The sequence below is a fragment of the Eumetopias jubatus genome, unplaced genomic scaffold (assembly GCF_037043125.1).
Source record: "Eumetopias jubatus isolate StellerSeaLion01/CBP00866 unplaced genomic scaffold, mEumJub1_p1.0 scaffold_14, whole genome shotgun sequence".
Classification (NCBI taxonomy): Eukaryota; Metazoa; Chordata; class Mammalia; order Carnivora; family Otariidae; genus Eumetopias; species Eumetopias jubatus.
Window position 1 is genome coordinate 39307840 of NW_028274820.1, and position 19642 is coordinate 39327481.

A 19642-nucleotide genomic window follows, 5' to 3' on the forward strand; every position below is an offset into this window, starting at 1 on the left:
TTGAACTATTTGGCCTTCTCTTAACAAGGGATAGTAAATAGTTATTCTTTCACATTCTCTGTGATCTGTCTGTGTGTGTGGCAGAAATTCCATATCCCATCAAAACAGTCTTCTGTATTTTGTGCTGACTTCGTCAAGCCCTTGATTATTAAGCAACAAAAACATAAAGTTCCTCATTCTGAAAGATCCTTTCAATTGTGTTACCTTCTTGTCATGTAGAATACTGTATTGTCACTCTAATAAGTAGTCAATTTATCATTTCTCAGGCACACCTGATCCTGTCATGATAGATGATCTAAAGTACTCTGATACTCAACTTTTGATTTTGCTTTTTCATGATCACATTCCACATTCAGAAAAATTAAAATTTCAGGATTTTTCTTTACACATAAAGCTTCTTTAAAAATTTCCCATAAGGGTCTTGGAAGTTCATGAAGATTTGTTCTTTTGCCTTATAAAAGAATTGATGCCCCCAAATAGTTGTTTTCTTGACATGTTCTATATTTCCTCGATTAGCTCAACACTACCGTTAAGAACTGATCAAAAGAGTGGTCAAATTAAAGGGTAAATTTTATAGATAAAATAATACTCATATACACATTTCTGAGATTGTACACATAACAGAATGAATCGAAAGGCCCTGGAGATCTGTCAGCGCTCTCACTGTTCATAACACATTCTTACTCCTGGGAAAAATACTAATCATATTATTACAAAAAATTATGTCCTGCACTCATTAGAGATTGTACTTGCTTCAATTTTGGCATTGCTCATTACCACGGTAAAGTAACCATAATCACTTAATCTTGTGACTCCTGTTATCTTCTGAAGCTTGCCAAAAAAGCACAGAGGTTAAAATTTGTATCTTCAACAATAAGGGCAACCTCAGAATTTCACAGAAAGGACTGTACTGTGTTCTTTTAATTGTTGATATTTCAACAAATTGGCTCATGAGTTGCAACTCTAGAGCATAAAGATAACACTGCCTGCACAATTGTCAGATATATGAGGGAACGGTTGGGATTTCCAAGACCTGTTCTATTTTAGAAGCAGATGACTTCACGAAAGCAGCCTGATGACCCAAGATGTAGCAGAACAAGAAATAAATACATAAATGAATGAAATGAACTAAATTTAATCATAGATATTTGGTTTAGAATACTGATGGCAGTTATTTGTTGTCTATTTTCTGATACTTGTATGAAGAGGTCCTTTCTTTTACCTGGTAACTTAACCTCTAACTCTCTTTCAACATCAAGTGAAATATTTTAAAAATGGCTTCTAAGGCTTAGTGCCTCCTTGAATTTAAAACCGATTATGTGTACTGAGTCTCTATATTTTACATGAAAATAAAGTTACCCGCATAGGGTCAATAAGAAGCTGTTTTCCTTTCACGAGGTATCAAATTCTTATAAAAAATTATGTGTTACCCCAACAGAGAGTTTTACTGTCTTCAATTGTGATGCTGTCACACAAGGTCCTGAGAGTCATATTTGAAAATAAGTGATATTTAATCAGCTATGAAAATTCCATCATTAAGGAGCAAGTGTACTTTATGTGTAAAAGAAAGAAACCATAAACCAGGTACCACCCAAGAACACTGGTCTGGTACCTGTTATAGACAGCATCACTCACTGGCTGGCCAGGAACTGCAGTGTATTTGGGACTTCAAGTAGAAAGGAGTTCTCCGGAATCTATAAGCAATGAAGAAGAAATCTTGGTGGGTAGATTGTCTTAATCTTGGGATAGGGAAAAAAAAATGCTTTTAAATGACTGAATCCTATATCCCTTAATGAAATTATTCAGCAGAATTTAGTTCTTCGCCCTGCATAGTTGCTCAATACTGAATGCTCAAGGAGGCACATATGGTTAGTTAATACCTTTTGCTGAACTATGTAAACAAACATAATGAAACCAGACATGTGTGTTTGTGTGTGTGTGAGTGATCAAAAATAATCTCTAAAGGTTATTTATGATCAAGAGTGGATGGTTAAGCAAAATTATTTAAAACTTGGAAATAAAGCAAAAAGGTGGGTGGCAGCACCTTTCAAGAACATACTGGGGTACCGCTTAACAGATTAAATCAAGTATTATTTAATCATCTAAAGGAATGTATCTGTGCTTGACTATTTTCTATTAAACACCTGGACTCTGTGACATATACCTGAAGTGGTAGATATTGACTGGTAGAGAGCAAATTGAAGAACAACTGCTTGTGAATTTACCAGTGACAATGAACTTTGAAAGAAGAATCTTTTATTGAGCATCACCCAAGTGTCAAAAACTATACATTACTCATTTAGTCATAAAAACAACCTTGAGTGATAGGTATTATTATCTTCATTTTACAAGTAAGAAAGTTGAAGTTCAACAGGCAAAATGATTTGCCACATTATTTAGCTAGTAAATGGTGAAGCCAGGTGTCAAACCCCGAACATTCTTTCAAAACCTCCGCTCTTTTTACATTATTCTACCCCCGTAGTAAAAACTTTTTTCCTAATAACCACAAAGTCATACCTGCCACTTCTGCAAACCAAAAATGATATCTAAATGTCACCAAAAAGAAAAATATGCTAGTTAAAAAGGCAGAATTTCATGATGGGAAATGTAAGTATATGTCCTGCGTGCATGGAGTAAAAGATCTATGAGTCATCTCCTGCAACCCACTAAGTGTTTAGTTGAAGTTCGCTCTTTCTCATCTAGCTAGAAGGCAATTAGAAGCGTGTGAGACAAAGTATCCCTTAGGAAAAACTGGCTCAAGAATAAATCATTTAAAGTGCTTTACAGACGTTACCTAATACATTTTCACACATCCCTGTGAGCTACACAGCCCCCCACAAAAAGCGATTCTAATTTGTTTACAGACATTCAAAGGTGATATAGTGTAAAGTGGAAGGCCAAGATGCTACTAACAACATTAGACTTACCTGAGGCCTAGGGCAGTTTCGGCCATTTCAGCTGAAATACCACTAAGTTAAGTTAATTAACCTCTATTGTTTTCCTTAACCTGCTTAATGAAAATGTCAGTACCATTTGGGCCAGAAGGCTGTGAAACCAGGCAGGTCATTTAGAAGTTTTTTCTCCCCTTCAAGCTGCTCCATTCTGATCTGATCAATGGTTAACATCCTTCACCTTAGAAACAGTGGGAGATATTAATATTCTCCTTCCCTAAGGGACAGGGTACCTTTTAAAAAGCAGTGAACTGTGAATTTCCAGCTAATTTAAACAACACTTCTACAGAAAGGAGAATCTGTCTTAGCCTTTGAGGAAGACCTAGGGCAAAATAATTGTTACACTACCATCCCTCTCCCCCTTTATCTTTAAAAAAATGTTTACACAAAAAATGTTGATTTCACCTAAAAAACAAAAAACAAAAAACAAAAACTGTGCAACTGGGAATGGAGTGGGAGGTGCATTTTTTCTGCCCTAAGAAAGGGTGTTGAGAGTGGTGGGTGCAGCAGAATTTCACACATGAAAATTTAGTATGTACTGTATTTTCTGGGTTTTAATTTTTAAGCATACTTCAGTATAAAGAAGAAGACACTGAAAACAATGTCATGATAATCTTTCCCAACCTTGTTGCCACCCCAGTCTCACCATGTCTGTAAATGATCCTTGAAGCCACCAGTTGCTCAAGCCAGAAACAGAAGTCAGTCACACTTAGTTCTCCCTCCTCATCTCCCACACACAATCCCAACAGCAAGTCCTGTCTATTTTACTTCTAAAGTCTGTCTCCAATCTGTCCACCTTTTTCTCATTTCCTCTGATTTCACCTTTGTCCAAACCAGTAAAGTGAATGAGAATCTGAGGGTAGGTAGTAAAGAGCTTTCTCAGAAGTACAGATATTTGGAAACACAACTGGAGCAGAAGGAAAGGAGATAGAAGAGAAGCTGTTAAAGTGGGAGAAAGAGAATACAATTGGGATATGCAGAGAATTTAGATTAAAAAAGCCCCCAGAGACCTGAGGGTGACTCTCACACATTTCCTAATCTGAAGACAAGGACAGATGTGAACATAAGGTGCAGGATGTGTTTCTTATATTTAAGACTATTACATCATGTATGAAACTTTTACCTTATACAACTTCCAAATGATTACTGAGAAGATTTCTGAAAAATTTTTTCAAGGTGAAATCTTTCAGATTAAAAAAAAAAATGCAACTAAAAACATATAATAAGGTAACCGAGTAATACTTTAGAATTATTATTCCTTTTTGTATCAGTTTTCAAAGACTTGAGTAAAGACAAATTGGATGTTTGGGTTTTGTTTTAGGTACACTCAACTTGATCAAAGAATCCAAAGGCCAATATTCAAATTCACTGTGGTAAAAGCCAAGTTTTAAATCTATCGTAGGAAATTATTCACTTGTTCAGACAAGCCAAAATTCAGTTTGGAAAATATTTATCTACCCCATGGTCTCAAAAATTCTTAGAAGAAAAGTGTCTCAATTTTCTCCAGTATTCTTCATTAAATGACCTTTAATGTGGATTTAAGAAACATTAATATTTATTAAGTTCAAGGCATATTCATGTATTAAAAGATAATTTTTAGAAGAGGATATACCATGACTTTCATACAGATATAAAAATGAACATGTGTCAAAGCTTTTATTTAATTCATTAATTAATGAAGGAACCAGAAGATATTACAATTGGTTCAAAGGAGAATTAAAAGAACCACACATATATGGCATTAGGAAGGGCGAAATAAATTTGCCTAACAAATGTAAAACTTCAAAACTGCTCAATATCCACAGAGCAATAATCAACTGAATCCCAATGAGATACAATTTGCATTTCTATGGACAAAAACCATTTGCATTACTATAAGTATTATATAACTTAGAGCAATGTAAAATAATTCAAAGACAATAAAAGATTCAGAGACCCGATAGAATCAGATAATCTGGACAATGCCTACTTTTCCATTGAAGACAACCACAATACCTTGGACCGTTTCTAAGTCTTTCACAAGTTCTCTCTACAAAATACAGAAAGTACTAACTCCCTGTGCCCCAATGCATAAAATCTAGAAGGAGGGGAATGAAGAAGACAAAGATAAACATAATAACTGAATAGATTATAAAGCACAGTGGGATATATCCCAAAAGACAGAGCTGATAATTTCCCCATACACACAATATGCCCAAGTAAAGAAGGTATCTGTTCTGATTGGATGGTGCCTGTGCTGGATGCATACTTAAGCACAGACAGAAACAAAGTACTATGAGAAATCAGAGAAAGGAAAGAGTTATATTCCCATCAGGAGCCATGGGCTTACTTCATGGAGCAGGCTTTTTTTTTTTTTTAAGATTTTTATTCATTTATTTGACAGAGACAGTGAGCGAGGGAACACAAGCAGGGGGAGTAAGAGAGGGAGAAGCAGGGAGCCCGATGCGGGCTCGATCCCAGGATGCTGGGATCATGACCTGAGCAGAAGGCGGACACCTAAAGACTGAGCCACCCAGGCACCCCTGGAGCAGGCTTTAAAGGAGAAAATTGTGGTAATCATTTCAAAGCCTACATAGATCAAACCAGCACACTGAACACTCGAAATATAAACAACTATCTCTGTCAACCATACCTCAATAAAGTTGAAGTAGGGAAAAAAGAAAACAGGCTTTAAACAAGTAGAAGGCGAGGTGCAGGGAGGAAAGGTGTTTTAAACAAAGTTTCGAGGAGGAGAAGAGTGACAGAAATGTAATGTTCCTGGCTTGTACATTAGCATGGTTGAAGGAAATGAGAGCTAAATGGAAGACTTGGTGGTTTAGGCCAAACCACAGCCAACCCTCAACACAATAAGGGGCTAGGAATTCTATGTGTCCTGACAGGAAACCCCCAAAGTTTTTAAGCAGGGAAACGACAAGACCAAATATAAGCCTCAGACAAGTAACTCTAGCAGCAGTTGGCAAAAAAAAAAAAAAAAGAGAGAGAGAGAGATTGAAAAAGTGAGATATCAGAAAAAGGAGTAGTAGGAACCTATTGCAATGGTCAGGTTGGAGCCCAAACCAGAGCATTCTGGAGAAGGAAAGAGCTTTGAGGAAACCAGAATAAAAAGGATTCAGTAATTCACTAAGTAAGTGATCTGGGGTTTTTGACTGTGTAATATTCGTTAAAATTAGAGCATGAACTCCTCCAACTAATGCATATTTAGTTATAAAAAATGTACTGCTCTACTAATAAACTAATATAATCCATGTAATTTCAAACACTCATACATGCTCACAAACTTTTTTTGCTTTTAAAGAGAGTGGTTTAATTCGTGTTTGGATGCTTAATTTCTAAATGTCTTGTTAATTTCCATGGCTTCGTATTAGTAGTAACTCACCTCCAAGCACCACAGATTTATAGCAAGATCTGTGGTTTACAATGAGCAAATGTAAATTCTCATTTCAAATAATCTGGATAATTTCAAAATTTTTTTCTGATTTCTTACAGATTTAAGTTGTCCATGTCTGTGTATGTCATGGATGATATATAATCTCTGTACATATCTGACATAGCTATATGTGTGTATATGATAAATAGGCACTTTTTTTTAAAACATGTGATGTAGTTGACGAAGAGCTTGAATTAGCAGAAGATTCCACTCTACACATTCTTGTTTGCTAGTGCTTTTATAAATTAGAATCATCTTCAATTCTCATTCACCATAGGGATTTTTAAAGTCACCTTCTATTTTGTGAGTTTAAGTAAAAGTAGATAATACAACCTGTGAATCCATTTGTTAGGCTCACAGGCACAATCGGCTTAAAGTCAACAAATAAGTGAGCCGTTGTTGATCTCTTCACAAATGTGAATTCCCACACTCCCCTCAGGATTCCTCTCCATGTGCACTCGACATGACTCTACCTATAGACCAAGTTAGGGTACAAGGGAAGTACTTACATGAAATAGTAGTAAAACCTTATTTTCTTGTAGTTAGGAATATTGAAATAACTTCCTAGGCCAAAGATAAGCCATTCCTGCCCAGGGGTGCCATATCAGCAAATCAAAACTTTTCTAAGTTTTGTGTCTCTTGTAAATGCCCCCACTTAACCAGAAATGCAACGAGCCAAATCGCAAATGCCAAGCTAGCTCTGGGCTGTATACTTATTTCCTTGTTTCTTCTCATCCAAAACAAAGTTGACTGTGTGACTCCAGCCAGTTGGATATTGTCTCTTTTTCTCTTCCTTGGTTCTTTTTTTATCCAATTAAAATTCCTTGCCTTCCACCACATTTTGCAGTTCCACCTCATGAAACGGAAAGGAGCTATCCGTTTTCATGAGGTGTTAAGTGAAATTTATTTTTGTCACCGAAACTATCTTTTAAAATCATTTGTAACAGGAATTCACTATAAAAGAGAAGTTTTAGTACTTTGTTCTGACTATCCAATGGCTTATCTGTGATCACACAACCAACTGAAAACCCATACTTGAGATAAAGCAGAGGAGAAAGATGAGTCAAAGATTTGCAGGCATGACTTGAAGGACAGTGGTGTCAATAAACTAAATGGTAAACATAACAGGATGAATGGGTTTGGAAGGAAAATAAAACTGGTTTCTGACACATTGAGTCTGAGGTACCATGAGAGACTCGATGAAGCTATCCCTGAGATTTATGAATGAGGTATGGAGCATGTGAGAGGAATCGAAGTTGCATGCAGGATCCAGTGTGATAGCTTGAAGCCAACTTGTAACGTAGGTTTCCCAAGAAGAAAAGTGGGTAAATAAGAAAACTCTGAAAAGGACTTACATATAAGGATTTGCAAAAGCAAGAGAATTCTTCTTGGAGATGCATGAGAAAGGAGACAGAAGGCTGTAGTGTCACAGAAGTCAAAAAGAAAAGAGTTTAAGAAAGCAAATATTCCAACAATGCTGTGCAGGGAAGAAGGATAAAGTTAGGATAGAGACATTGGGTTTGGTCAGTTAGGATGCGGCTGACATTTGAACAAGTGGTTTAAGTAAAGTAATAGTAGTAGAAGTCAGTTTTCAAGTTCTTAAAAATCAATAAGTAGTAAAAGAAAGAAAGAAAGAGAAAGAAGGGAAGGAAGGAAAGGAAAGGAAGGAAGGAAGGAAAGAACAAAAGAAAGAAAAGGAAGGAAAGAACGAATGAACGAACGAACGAAAGAAAGAAAGAAAAAGAGAAAGGAAGAAATCACAGATTGTTCCTTCAAGAAGTTGGATAGGGAGAAGAGAGATTGTGCAGTGAATTAAGGAAGGTGCTTTAAATAGGAAACATTTGAGCTTATATGTAGGGCAAACAGTGAAGAGGGATAAATTGAAGGTAGAAATAAAGAAGGGAAACTTAACGAGACCAAGTTCTCAAATGGGGGTATACCAAGACACAGACGAAAGAGACAGCTTTGGGAAGAGGAAGAAGGAATTTTTCAAATCAGAGAAGAAGTATAGTTAATAATGCTGTATTGGGTATTTCAAAGTTGCTGAGAGAGTAGATCTTAAAAGTTTTCATCACAAGAAAAAAATCTTCATAATTCTGTATGGTGACTGATGTTAGCTAGAGTCATTGTGGTGATCGCCTTGTAATACTTTATATATAAATGTCAAATCATTACATTGCACACCTGAGATTGTTATGTCAATTATACCATAATAAAAAATTAGGTCAATATAAACTAATGAATGAATATAGTGAAACAGAAACAGTTTAGACCAGAAGATTCTCACCTCAAAATTGTGCTCCTCCTACTGTTCTGGCTGCTCCATTTCGTCTCCTTTTCCTGTCCTCTTTAGCTCCATGACCTCCTGTGGTAAAATGAGAAATCGATATTTGGTTAGAAGAAAAGGGATAGATGTGGTAGTTGTTTCTGTTTTTGCTTTTGTTTTTAAGTAATGCACAGTTGAAAGTGTTCCTATCGGATGGTTTCCCTTTTTAATCAGATTATTAGGGGGTGAGGTAACCTGCAGAGCATTGGTAAACATTCTGGATGGTTTAGGGATTGGCAAATGAACATGGAGCCACTATCTAGTTTTTAACATCATCAGATTTGAGTTTTGGAAAAGTTCAGTCTAGTTAGAGGTATGGCACAGAAGCAGTAAGATTAGATTTTTGAGCCAGAATTGAGGAAGATGAGTTAAAGGAATAGGCAATTCAGGCAAGAAATCATGCCTTAACAAAGGCAACAGCAAGGGGATAGAGCAGAGGCAGTATATTTGAGAGTTAGGTATAAGGGAGAATGGGAGTGGAGCCAGCGGAGACCTCAAAGTCAACTACTCTTTCTACATACTCGTTCAGAGAAGAAAAGAGAGCTGTAGAAGGAAACACACAGAAACCGAGTCCATGGATGTATTTCACTAAAATGAGAAACTTACTGGCGGAAGGGAAATAGCCAGGAGAGAGGGAGAGTTTAAAGAAGACACACAGAGAGGATGATTGACATAGGGATGACTGATGGAGTCATCAACACCCCAAGAAAGGGGGACAGAAAGAGATTTAGAGCAGAGGAAAGGGATTAGCTTTAAACTAGGGGGAAGGAAAAATGAAGTCCACAAGCTATTTACAATATTTCAGAAAGCCTTCTGGAAATTGCAATTAAATAAAATGTCAAGTTTCTTTACTTTTGGCAGGCATTAAATCAACCCTGCGGGCTAACACTGGTTATCACACGCGGATCAGAAATTCTAATTTGCTGTTGATGACATCATAGAAATTTCTAGGATGTTATTGGTGGACCATATGCTGTTAGCAGAGTTATTTATCTGGTTTTTACAATATCTGATTTAATTCCTCCAGCATGTGATCAACCTCGGATCAGAAGAGTGACAGCCAAAATTAAGCGACCATTTCCAGGGAACAGTGCCTAGTGTTTGTACACTTATTTAACTTTATTGCTTATTAGCATTACATCCATGACAGTGATGTATGTGATTTCATTTAAGTGACAAAATCTTTCAAGATATGGGGTCCACGGATGAAAACATAATAAAAAGAGTCCTTGGATGAAAAGAATTGGGATGACAAGATCTCGATAGTCCCTTCAAATCTAACATTCTATAATTTTAAGAGGGGCTCATAATCACAAGTTCAGGAATGGCTAAATGGGGAAGTTGTAAAGAATACTTGAAAACACCCCAACTAACCAGTGATTCACTTTAAACAAGGCAAGCAGATAGGAAAGCGACATAAATAACCATTCCCACCTGGGGGGCAGCACAGGAGAAACTAAAAAAAAAAAAAGTTGGGTGAGGGATAACAAGCGCTTAATAGAAGGAAAGGCATACTTGCTTTATCGATAGCCACAAAATATTAACCAACTTTAGGAGCAGTAATGATTGTCATGAGCACACTTTTCCTTGTTTGGCGCACCCACCTAGCCAACCCTTAGGTAAATACAAATGAAGGGTGAGGATCTTTTCCCCCCAACACCTACACTAAGCTAGGCTCATTCTGTACCTTCTACTCTGTACTTCGCAGTGTACCTTCGCCCACGGGAATTCGGCCACTGAGGATTTTTCTTTTTTCTTTTTTTTTTTAACTTTCAAGAGAAATGGGCCAAGGAAGTAAGTTAAAGGGTTGACTGGTCTTCGTGGGTTGGGTGCTAGAGCCATCAGCACTTTCAACCCCTGGCAAGCATCGAGGAGCAGCCAGACTGACTGGATAGGTTGACCATGAGCCCCGGGATATCACATGCAGCGGGGCAGCTTCCGGGGTGGTAGAAAGCTCGGAAAGGGTGTGCTGGGGAAGGGGTGGGTAGTGGAATAACGTGTACTTTTCTTCTGGAACTGTAGTTCTGTTGCCCCCAACCTGGGCTCACGTAGTGGCCAGAAAGACAGGAGAAAGCCCCAGGGCTCGCTTTCGGGCTACGTTGGACCCTCTGTCCCCTCTACTCACATCCTCCCGTCCCTGCCGCTGCCGCCCGCCAGCGCCCATGACCCGCTGACCCCGGAGAGCCGTCTGGGGCCCGTGACCCCGGAGCACCGGGCATCCGCACCCCCCTCGCAGGCGCAGCCGCTATTAAGGCAGGAGGCTAAAGGGGAGGAGGAGGAAGGGGAGGAGACAGGCGTCCAGGGCGCCTGGGGAACCGGCACCGCCGAGCAGGGGTGGCGAGGTTGGGGTAAAGCCGCCAAGGCGGCCGCGGCCGAAGAGGGGCAGGTGGAGGCCCGGGGCGCCGCGGCGGCGGGGTTAGGCTCCCCGGCGGGAGGCACGGGTGGCGGCCGCGGGGGCTGGCGGCGGCTCCCCGCCTGGCTGCGGCGGCGGCAGCCCCAGTGCTGCCCCTGTGCGGCGCCCCTTCCCCGCTCCGCCGCGCACTGTTGTCATGGAGGAACCAAGATGGCGGCTCTGGCCTACAACCTGGGCAAGCGGGAGATCAACCACTACTTCAGCGTGAGGAGCGCCAAGGTGTTGGCGCTGGTGGCCGTGCTGCTCCTCGCAGCGTGCCACCTCGCCTCCCGCCGCTACCGAGGTGAGCGGGCCCTCCCCCTGCCTGGGCCGGCCGGGGGAGGAGGCGACGCGGCGGCTGGAGGCCGCCCCCCTCGCCCAACACACGCCCACGCTCACGCGTCCGCCCGCCCCCGCGCCGGGCCGGCGGGGGAGGCGGTGCCCCCACGTGCCCCCCGGTGTCCCCAGCTGAGGGCCGGGCGCCCCTGGCCGACTGAGCGGACCCCAGTGCGGGCCGCCCCTAGAGAAGGGCCCGTGGTCCTGGGGCCCCTAGCCGCCTGCGCTGCGGTCGGGGCAACCGATTCGGGCCTGGCGCGAGTTGCTGCCGGGGTCCGGGCTCCTGCGCGAGCTGCGCCGGGGGAGCCGAGCCAGGCCCGGGCCTCCCATGCACCGGGTCGGACCCTCGGCCCTCGGGGGCCAGCCTGGGGCGCCGAAGGCGGAGGCCCCCCCCCACGCCAGGGGCCCCTTTGCCAGAGTTGGGGTCGTCGATTCTGAGCCCTAGGGGTCCGGCTCTTTAGGCTTTGTTTAATCCCGGCCTCTGCCCGGTACTGCAGAGCCGAGCTGTTGTTGGACAGCGGCAAGGGCCGCCCCATTTTCCTCTGCCGCCTGGGCGACAGCTGGCAAAGGATGCCCTTGGCCAAATGGAGGAGGTGTCACGGAGCCTCGGTGATCCAGAAACGTTTCAAGGGTTCTGGCTGCACACTTTTTACAAAGTAAAGGCACTGGGGCAGATTATTTGAAAAGTTGTGGGTTGACAGGAGTCTAGGTGGGCAAGGAAGTTACGTCGGAAGCAGTTTGAAAGGAGGCCTTCGATGTGGGTTTTTGAAATTGGTGTAAAGGGGAAAAGGAAATATGACCTTATTTCAGAACGAATTATCTTTCAGTAATCAAGGGATATTTACTTGTCCTTGTTGATTGATTTTTTTTTCCTCTGTTAAAATGCCACTAGCAGAGAGGCTGACAAGCTGAGGTTAAATTAATAATGATAGGATCTTTTATTTTTGGCTCTTAGTATTATCGAAGCCATTATCTGGAGAGCTCTGGGTGACTATGAGCTTAATTGGTGAAGATGTAATGTGTAACGGACAGGTGCACGCTGTTCCCATTTAACTTCGCACCCACTTTGGCAGAATATCCAGTAAATGGGGTATTGGAATCTGAGCTCTGTTCTCATCCCAGGAGATCTTTCCAAGTGTAGGACATTTTGAGCAGTTTTGCTGCTTTGTTTTCCCAATTCTTTTTTTTTAAGATTTTATTTATTTATTTGAGAGAGAGAATGGGAGATAGAGAGCATGAGAGGGAAGAGGGTCAGAGGGAGAAGCAGACTCCCTGCTGAGCAGGGAGCCCGATGTGGGACTCGATCCCAGGACTCCAGGATCATGACCTGAGCCAAAGGCAGTCACTTAACCAACTGAGCCACCCTCTCCAATTCTTGAGGATTAAAAATCTTTACTCTAGTACCATACTGGATGAATAGTTCTGTATATAAATGCACTGAATCGATTTTAAAAGATAAATTCTTTATACCCTTTTGGCCTTTCTCTTTCACCCTCCTATAGGTCACAGCCATATGATCTGGCTGGGCTTTGGTTCATTGGCAGTGGCTCTAACGGAAGTCAGACTTTCATATGTAAAGTGAAACTAGCAATGTTGATGCATTAATTCGTGGTTGTTTTGAAGAAAATTCCCTAACCACTATTAAGCATTTTATGTTAGTTTGGTATAAGATGACAGTAACCTAACTCGATTTTGTCTGTGTGAAGGTAGTGAAGATAAATGTTATAAGTGTGGTGCTACCGTGCTAAAGGTAAATCTCTGGTCCTCCTCCCTTTAACTTTATGTTGTGCTTTTGTCTTTTGATAAACCTGGATACTAATTATTATAGTTAGATTCTACATTTCATCCTTTCAAGATCTGTCATCAGCAGGGAAAACAATGTCAGATGGAACTTTATGAGTCAGTGTAGCAATCTGGGGTTGTTTATAAAGCCTCCTCCAGAAGCTAGTCACCAGCTTCCGTAGGTGCTTCAGCGTCTTCAGCGTGAAGCAGTACACCTGGTGTGTGTACTTGCCTAGACTGAATGTCAAGAACTTGAGCCAGACACTGTTTGGGAAAAATAATGATCCTACCAAGAAGTTTTTAGACATCCTCATGCTTTGGCAGAGTCAAACTGCGTGAAATGTAATGCTCTTCACACAAAGATAACCCTACACTTGCATCACAATATCATAAATCTTTAGAATAAGAAAGGACTATTAGATACAGAGGTTTATGCTTTATATTAAAATCTCCAGTGTGTGGGAGTACGGACACCTCAGGCAAGGTAGAGTGAATGCAGTTTGAATACATATCTTCAGTATCTCTTGCTTTACAAACTATAGAAAGGAAGGAAAGAATTGCATATGGCAGAAAGTAAGGCTTGGCAAACACTACATGCTAACTTTGAGTACCTATTATATGCCAGGTGCTGTGCTACGAAAGGTTTTACATGTTTGAACTCCTTTTGTCTTTAACAACCATTTTGTGAGGTAGCTAAAATTACCATATTTCATCCTCCATTCTACTCCCCCACCACCATTTTTGACATCTCTGTAATCAGGATGAATTTTTAAAACTTTATTGCATGTCAAAGTTTAATTGATAACATTTTTCCTAGTGTTACATAAAATAATGATGTATCTTATAATCAGTGGTCTTAGATCCAGCGAATTACGGTATTATTTACATTTTAAAGATGAGGCATGAGAGGTTAAGTTGCCTAAGGACACACAATTAGTCAGTGATTGAGCTAGGATTTACAACCCAGTTAGTCTGCCTCATGCCATTAGGTTATAGACTGCCTTTCTCAGAGCTCCTTAGACAGTGGTGATGTATAGAAGATGGAGTGAGAAAGCATTTTCCAGAGGGACATGGATTAAATACTTTAGAAACACTAATTCAGCCTCACAGTATCAGTCAAGAGTTTTTCCTTTTCTTTTTAAAATAAAATGATTTTCTAAAATTTGAATGTGTAAAACTTCAAAATCTGACCAGCTTACTTTTTATTACCTATGTTTATCTTTTCCCTTCTTTCTAAACTCCAGGCTCACAGTCACAATATGCCTTGCCCTTTTACATATCTCACAGATACCTGATTTTCTCTACCCGCAGTGACCTCTCTCCTTAAAAGAAAGTACAGATTTTTCTTTCAGAGTCTGATTCAAATGTCACCATCACAGAAATAAGAATTAGGAATTTAGTGTTTCTATAGCAATTAGTACGTACTTATGTTGTATCATAATAATTTGTATCCATCTTCCCCACACAAACTGTGAGCTTCCAAGGGTATTTTATTCATCTTTAAATCATCCGAGCTTAACACACAGAAGGAAATCCATAAACAATAATTGGATAAATAGATTTTCAAAATCCTTATTTCCTTCTGTTTTTCTCCTTTCATTTGGTTCTTTTGGTTTTCATTGAATTTCATGTTCTAATAGTATGTTCTGATCTCAACTTTAGAAAATAGAGGGTTTTTTTTATTAATATTACTTTCACATAAAATAGTAGAATGACATTTTAAATAATAATCCGACTAACTATATTTCTTCTGAATTTTCTCAATCTCTAACATTACTAAATCACAAAATGTCCATTAATATTGTGATTACAGATTAAAAACATCATCTCTGTGACAAGAGGCCAGTAGGTCTCTTAGCCTTTTCTCTCTTTGCCAGAAAGATCCTGATATATGACACCACCTGTAATAGAGGCACTCCTAGTTTGTCAAAAGAAAAATATAAAAGGTGATTTTTCTTTTTTAAGTTTTATCTATTTATTTATTAGAGAGAGAGAGCACAAGCCAGGGGGTGGGGGGAGAGGCAGAGGCAGCGGGAGAAGCAGGCTCCCGCTGAGCAGGGAGCCCGATGTGGGGCTCAATCCCAGGACTCTGGGATCATGTCCTGAGCCAAAAGCAGACGCTTAACTGACTGAGCCAACCAGGCACCCCTAGAAGTGATTTTTCAACACAGACCAAAGTGTGACCTTGCTGAATTTTAGGCAAACAAAATATTCCACAAATCATGTTAAAAACTTTATGGTCTGATATTTTCATGGTTGGTAGTAAGAAACAGATAGCTTTGGTAGGATGATTCAGCCAGTCTAAGGGTGCAGTATGCCAGAGGTATTCTATTCAAAGGGAAATAAAAGCTATGGTTTACTTAGCACATTAGATGTTTTCCTTACTTGTTATATTTTGTTTTTCAGCTTTTTTTTTAACACGTGTTTGTCTTTTTACTTACTTTGTTTGCTTTTAGTATCTTTCTATTATAGAAAAATTATACATAAAAACCTGAGACTTCAGATTCACAAACCAAAATGCTTATGGTTAAAATAATAGACTGAAGACAGCCATTCATCTAGATAATCTTAGTATTGGAGATAGCTGAAGTAGAGAATTCTATTCCTCTAGTTGTGTGTGTGTTTTTTTGTGTGTTTTTTTTTTTTATTGTGTTTCTAGGTTAATTTATCTGAGCAGTAGGCAACTTGCATCTCACACTGGTTGTTTTAAACTAGCTATCAAAATTATATGAGACAAATGAAAATAATGACTGGGATTTTTTGTTTTCTTTTGTTTGGGGTTTTTCTGGGTGGATTTTGAAAGGGAAATATGTGCTAGCAGATATTTGTATATACTTAGTATACATGATAAAGATGTGGGACTTCAACTTATTTTAACATCTAGATTACATTTAGTGATTTGGTCCAAAAGTACTTCTCAGGAAAAGAGAAGTTGTTTTAGAGTATGGAATTTTGTGGGAGTTTTCTTTTTTAGATTAGGTTAATTTATTTTCAATCAGATTATAATAGTTATTATCACCACTGTTTATATTATTTTTCAGACAAGTGTAAGAAAAGTTTCTTGCCTTTTTTGTTGTCTAATTAGCAGTTCTTTTACTTTTCTAACAATTCTTTATATTAGATTCTCTCTATTAAAATAGCTGATACAATTTCTGTCTTCTGATGGAACTTCCACCAATATGATAAAGAGGCTATCGATTTCAGATACAAGGATTACTAAAAAAAACTTTGCGTCATAAAATATATTAGGAAGTGTCATCATCAACTAGCATTCATTAGCAAATTAGAAGTTTCTTTCCTGGAAAGACCAGTAGTTTCTATTTTTTTTAAAAGATTTTATTTACTTGTCAGAGAGAGAGAGAGAGAGAGCACAAGCAGGGAAGTGGCAGGCAGATGGAGAAGCAGACTCCTCACTGAGCAAGGAGCCCAATGTGGGACTTGATCCCAACACCCTGGGATCATGACCTGAGCTGAAGGCAGACACTTAACTGATTGAGCCACCCAGGCATCCCAAGACCGGTGGTTTCTAAAATATGATGTTTACAGTGTGGTTAGTGGCAACTCCAAATCTGTTTTGCCAGCCCGGGGGGTGGGGGGGCAGGGAGTGTGGGGCTCTAATATGGATTCATCAGTTTAGAGCTGTTTTTCCCACTAGCTGAACTACTAAAAAACAATGTGTGAGTAGTAGTATTGAGGAAAAAAAAGAACTTTGCATTTTTAAACACATTTTCTGGTGGAGAAAAGACTGGTTATTTTACGATGTTGGTATTATACTTCCATCTTAATAAAACTATATTGAAAACCCTGTAGATACTTAACAAATAACATAATCCCACATACTGAAGATGTGTTTCTGTTTCAAGTTCTGTTAAAAAACAAAAATCAAATAACAACAACAAAAGGAAGGGAGAAGGAAGAAAGAAAAGGAAGAAAAAGTCCACAGAATTAATACCTAGTTATTTGCAACTTCTTAGAAGTTTTTTAGAAAATAGATGTTACTAACTTTTTGCTTGGTTTATAGATGTATTTAAAGAGGTAGAAATGCTATAAATATGGAATTTTTCTAATTTTAAACATTTACTAGATTTTTAATAGGATTTTAGTATAGAACCATTATAAAAGAATGAAGCAGAAGGATGTTTTTAGAAAAATAACTTAATTGTGTGTTCTTACAGTCTTTACTCCTTCTTGATTATTTATGTAGCCTAATTTTGTTTTTTAGAACTAGAATTAGTTTTTAATAATTGGAAAGAATTAAGAACTAATTATTTATAGTTTCCTTAGAGAGATGTTATTAAAAAATCTTTGAAATACAAAAAAAAAAAAAAACCTGCACAGGCTACATGTATAATTGCATAATTTTAATAATTGATATTTTGCTTTCCCTATCCAGTTTTCTACCAGCACAACAATGCAGTATTTTCACTTTTCCTTCCTCTTCTATTTTGGAATTTATAACACTGAAATAATAGCACCTTCATTATTTATGCATACCTATCTTTTATTTGTATCACCTTTTATCTGTATGTTGGCCAGATAAATGGATAACCAGCTGAGAAAAGAGATGTTCTACTTGAAATGTCTTTGGGTGTTCTCTATCCCCACCCTAAATGGTTCAGTACCATTTTTGTGCCATAGCGTTTCTCTCCTGACCTTAACAAATATATTTGTGACTGTTAATAAAGAACTAGTGATTAATTTAAATAATACATATATTTTATTGTAACCCCATGGTTTTTCTAAGTATCTCATTTCTCCCTTACCCATTTGACATGTTTGGACTTTTTTAATGCCTCCAACTCCCTTTTAAACTCCTTGAGTCATGTAAGCTAATGTCTAATAAAGTGACCAAAGGAAATATGGTGACCATCTGTCCCGTTTATACAAGACTGAGGGGTTTCCCAGGTGTGGAACTTCCTGTATGAAACCATGACAGCCTCAAGCAAACTGGGAGGGGCTGACTGATGATGGGAAAGGAAGGCAAGAATATCAAGAGAAGCAGAGAGGCTGAATATTAATAACTATGAAATCTACATTTGTTATTGATACCGATACCATGTACCTTTGGCCACCTTGTAGCTAACATAGTTTTAAGTCTTACTTATCTTTGGGTGCCTGGGTGGCTCAGATGGTTAAGCGTCTGCCTTCAGCTCAGGTCATGATCCCAGGGTCCTGGGATCGAGTCCCGCATCGGGCTCCCTGCTCCTTGGGAGCCTGCTTCTCCCTCTGCCTCTCTCTCTCTCTGTCTCTCATGAATAAATAAATAAGATCTTTAAAAAAAAAGACTTATCTTTGTAACTTATAACAGGATGAAATTTTAGTAAGTTCAATAGGAAGTTCTTGAATAAATCTTTTTCTGTTTGCACATTTACAGAATAGGGCTAGCATACTTCCTCACAGGGGAGTTGTGAAAATCAGGGAGTAGGTTTGTAAAATATCTTCATTACTGCATTTCCAGTTGTGCAAATGCATTATACATTATAATAGTTGAATAAGAAGCCATTTCCAAAGTCTTCTCTTTTATTCCTTAAACTTTTCATTCTCAACTAGGAGTGGTAAGCAGATATAAGCTAGTTTGAGTTTGAGATGACGTCCCTAGAAAAAAGACTCCTGAAGAAGAAGGCACTGCCAAAACAGTGAATATAGCGTTTAAGAATTAGGAGTCCCTTCTACAGTGAAGCATCTGTCATTAGTGGCTTTTATCCTCTTGAATATTAATGTAGTGATATTTACTGTGCTTCTCATGGATGAGTAATATCCACCTAGAAGGTATAGTGAAGCATAGAAAACTTTGTACTTTCTCATCTCAAAGAGCTTACATGAGGTGAGATAATCAAAGTATAAAAATATAACTATTGTTTACAACACTGTTTATTGAACTATTACAGGCAATGATTCATGTGAATACCTTCTCTCAAGTGGCAGATTTCTTGGAGACAAAGTTTGGCAACCTCACAGTTGCATGATGCATAAATACAAAATCAGGTAAGTTTTCTTCATTTTGTTGTTTGTTTTCTTTTCTAGGATAGGTCTTAATATTAGTGGAGAGGGGTTGGTAAAGCAAAGAAAATACTATATGGTACTCCTCTATATGATGGTAGAGAATTGCTGACAGAGTGGGGGGTGGGGGTGGGGGCGAGCCCAAATGAAGATTCCTGCCAAAAGCATTAGGGAAAGAAATTGTCCAAGCTTCTTTATCTCGGGTGAGAGAGAACCAGGCCCAAGGCAATAAGTAGCCCGGAGTGAAGGACTCTAGCTTTAGGACTTGAATAGCTACCTCATGGAGTTATTCCGAGATAATGGATAGAAAGCACTTAATATACTTAGAGTACTTCTTAATCACTTAATAAATGAGGGTTGTAATTATTAATCATTGTAGAGTTAGTTGATCATCCACGGGCTGGTTGGTTAAACAAACGCTGGCCACC

General features: G+C 39.1%; 1 protein-coding gene across 2 annotated transcripts in view; it reads left to right on the forward strand.

Annotated features, from left to right (window-relative positions):
- Nucleotides 1–11015: 11015 nt before the first annotated feature.
- CASD1 (CAS1 domain sialic acid O acetyltransferase 1) overlaps nt 11016–19642 on the forward strand; it is a 51847-nt gene continuing 43220 nt past the window's right edge. The window contains exons 1-2 of one of the 2 annotated variants that reach the window (XM_028118861.2): nt 11016–11400; nt 19103–19199. In XM_028118861.2, the coding sequence (XP_027974662.1) occupies nt 11268–11400; nt 19103–19199 (230 nt within the window). In that variant the 5' untranslated portion in view covers nt 11016–11267. Of the gene's footprint in view, nt 11401–15078; nt 15161–19102; nt 19200–19642 lie in introns of those variants that run through there. The other variant, XM_028118852.2, reaches the window with a different exon arrangement.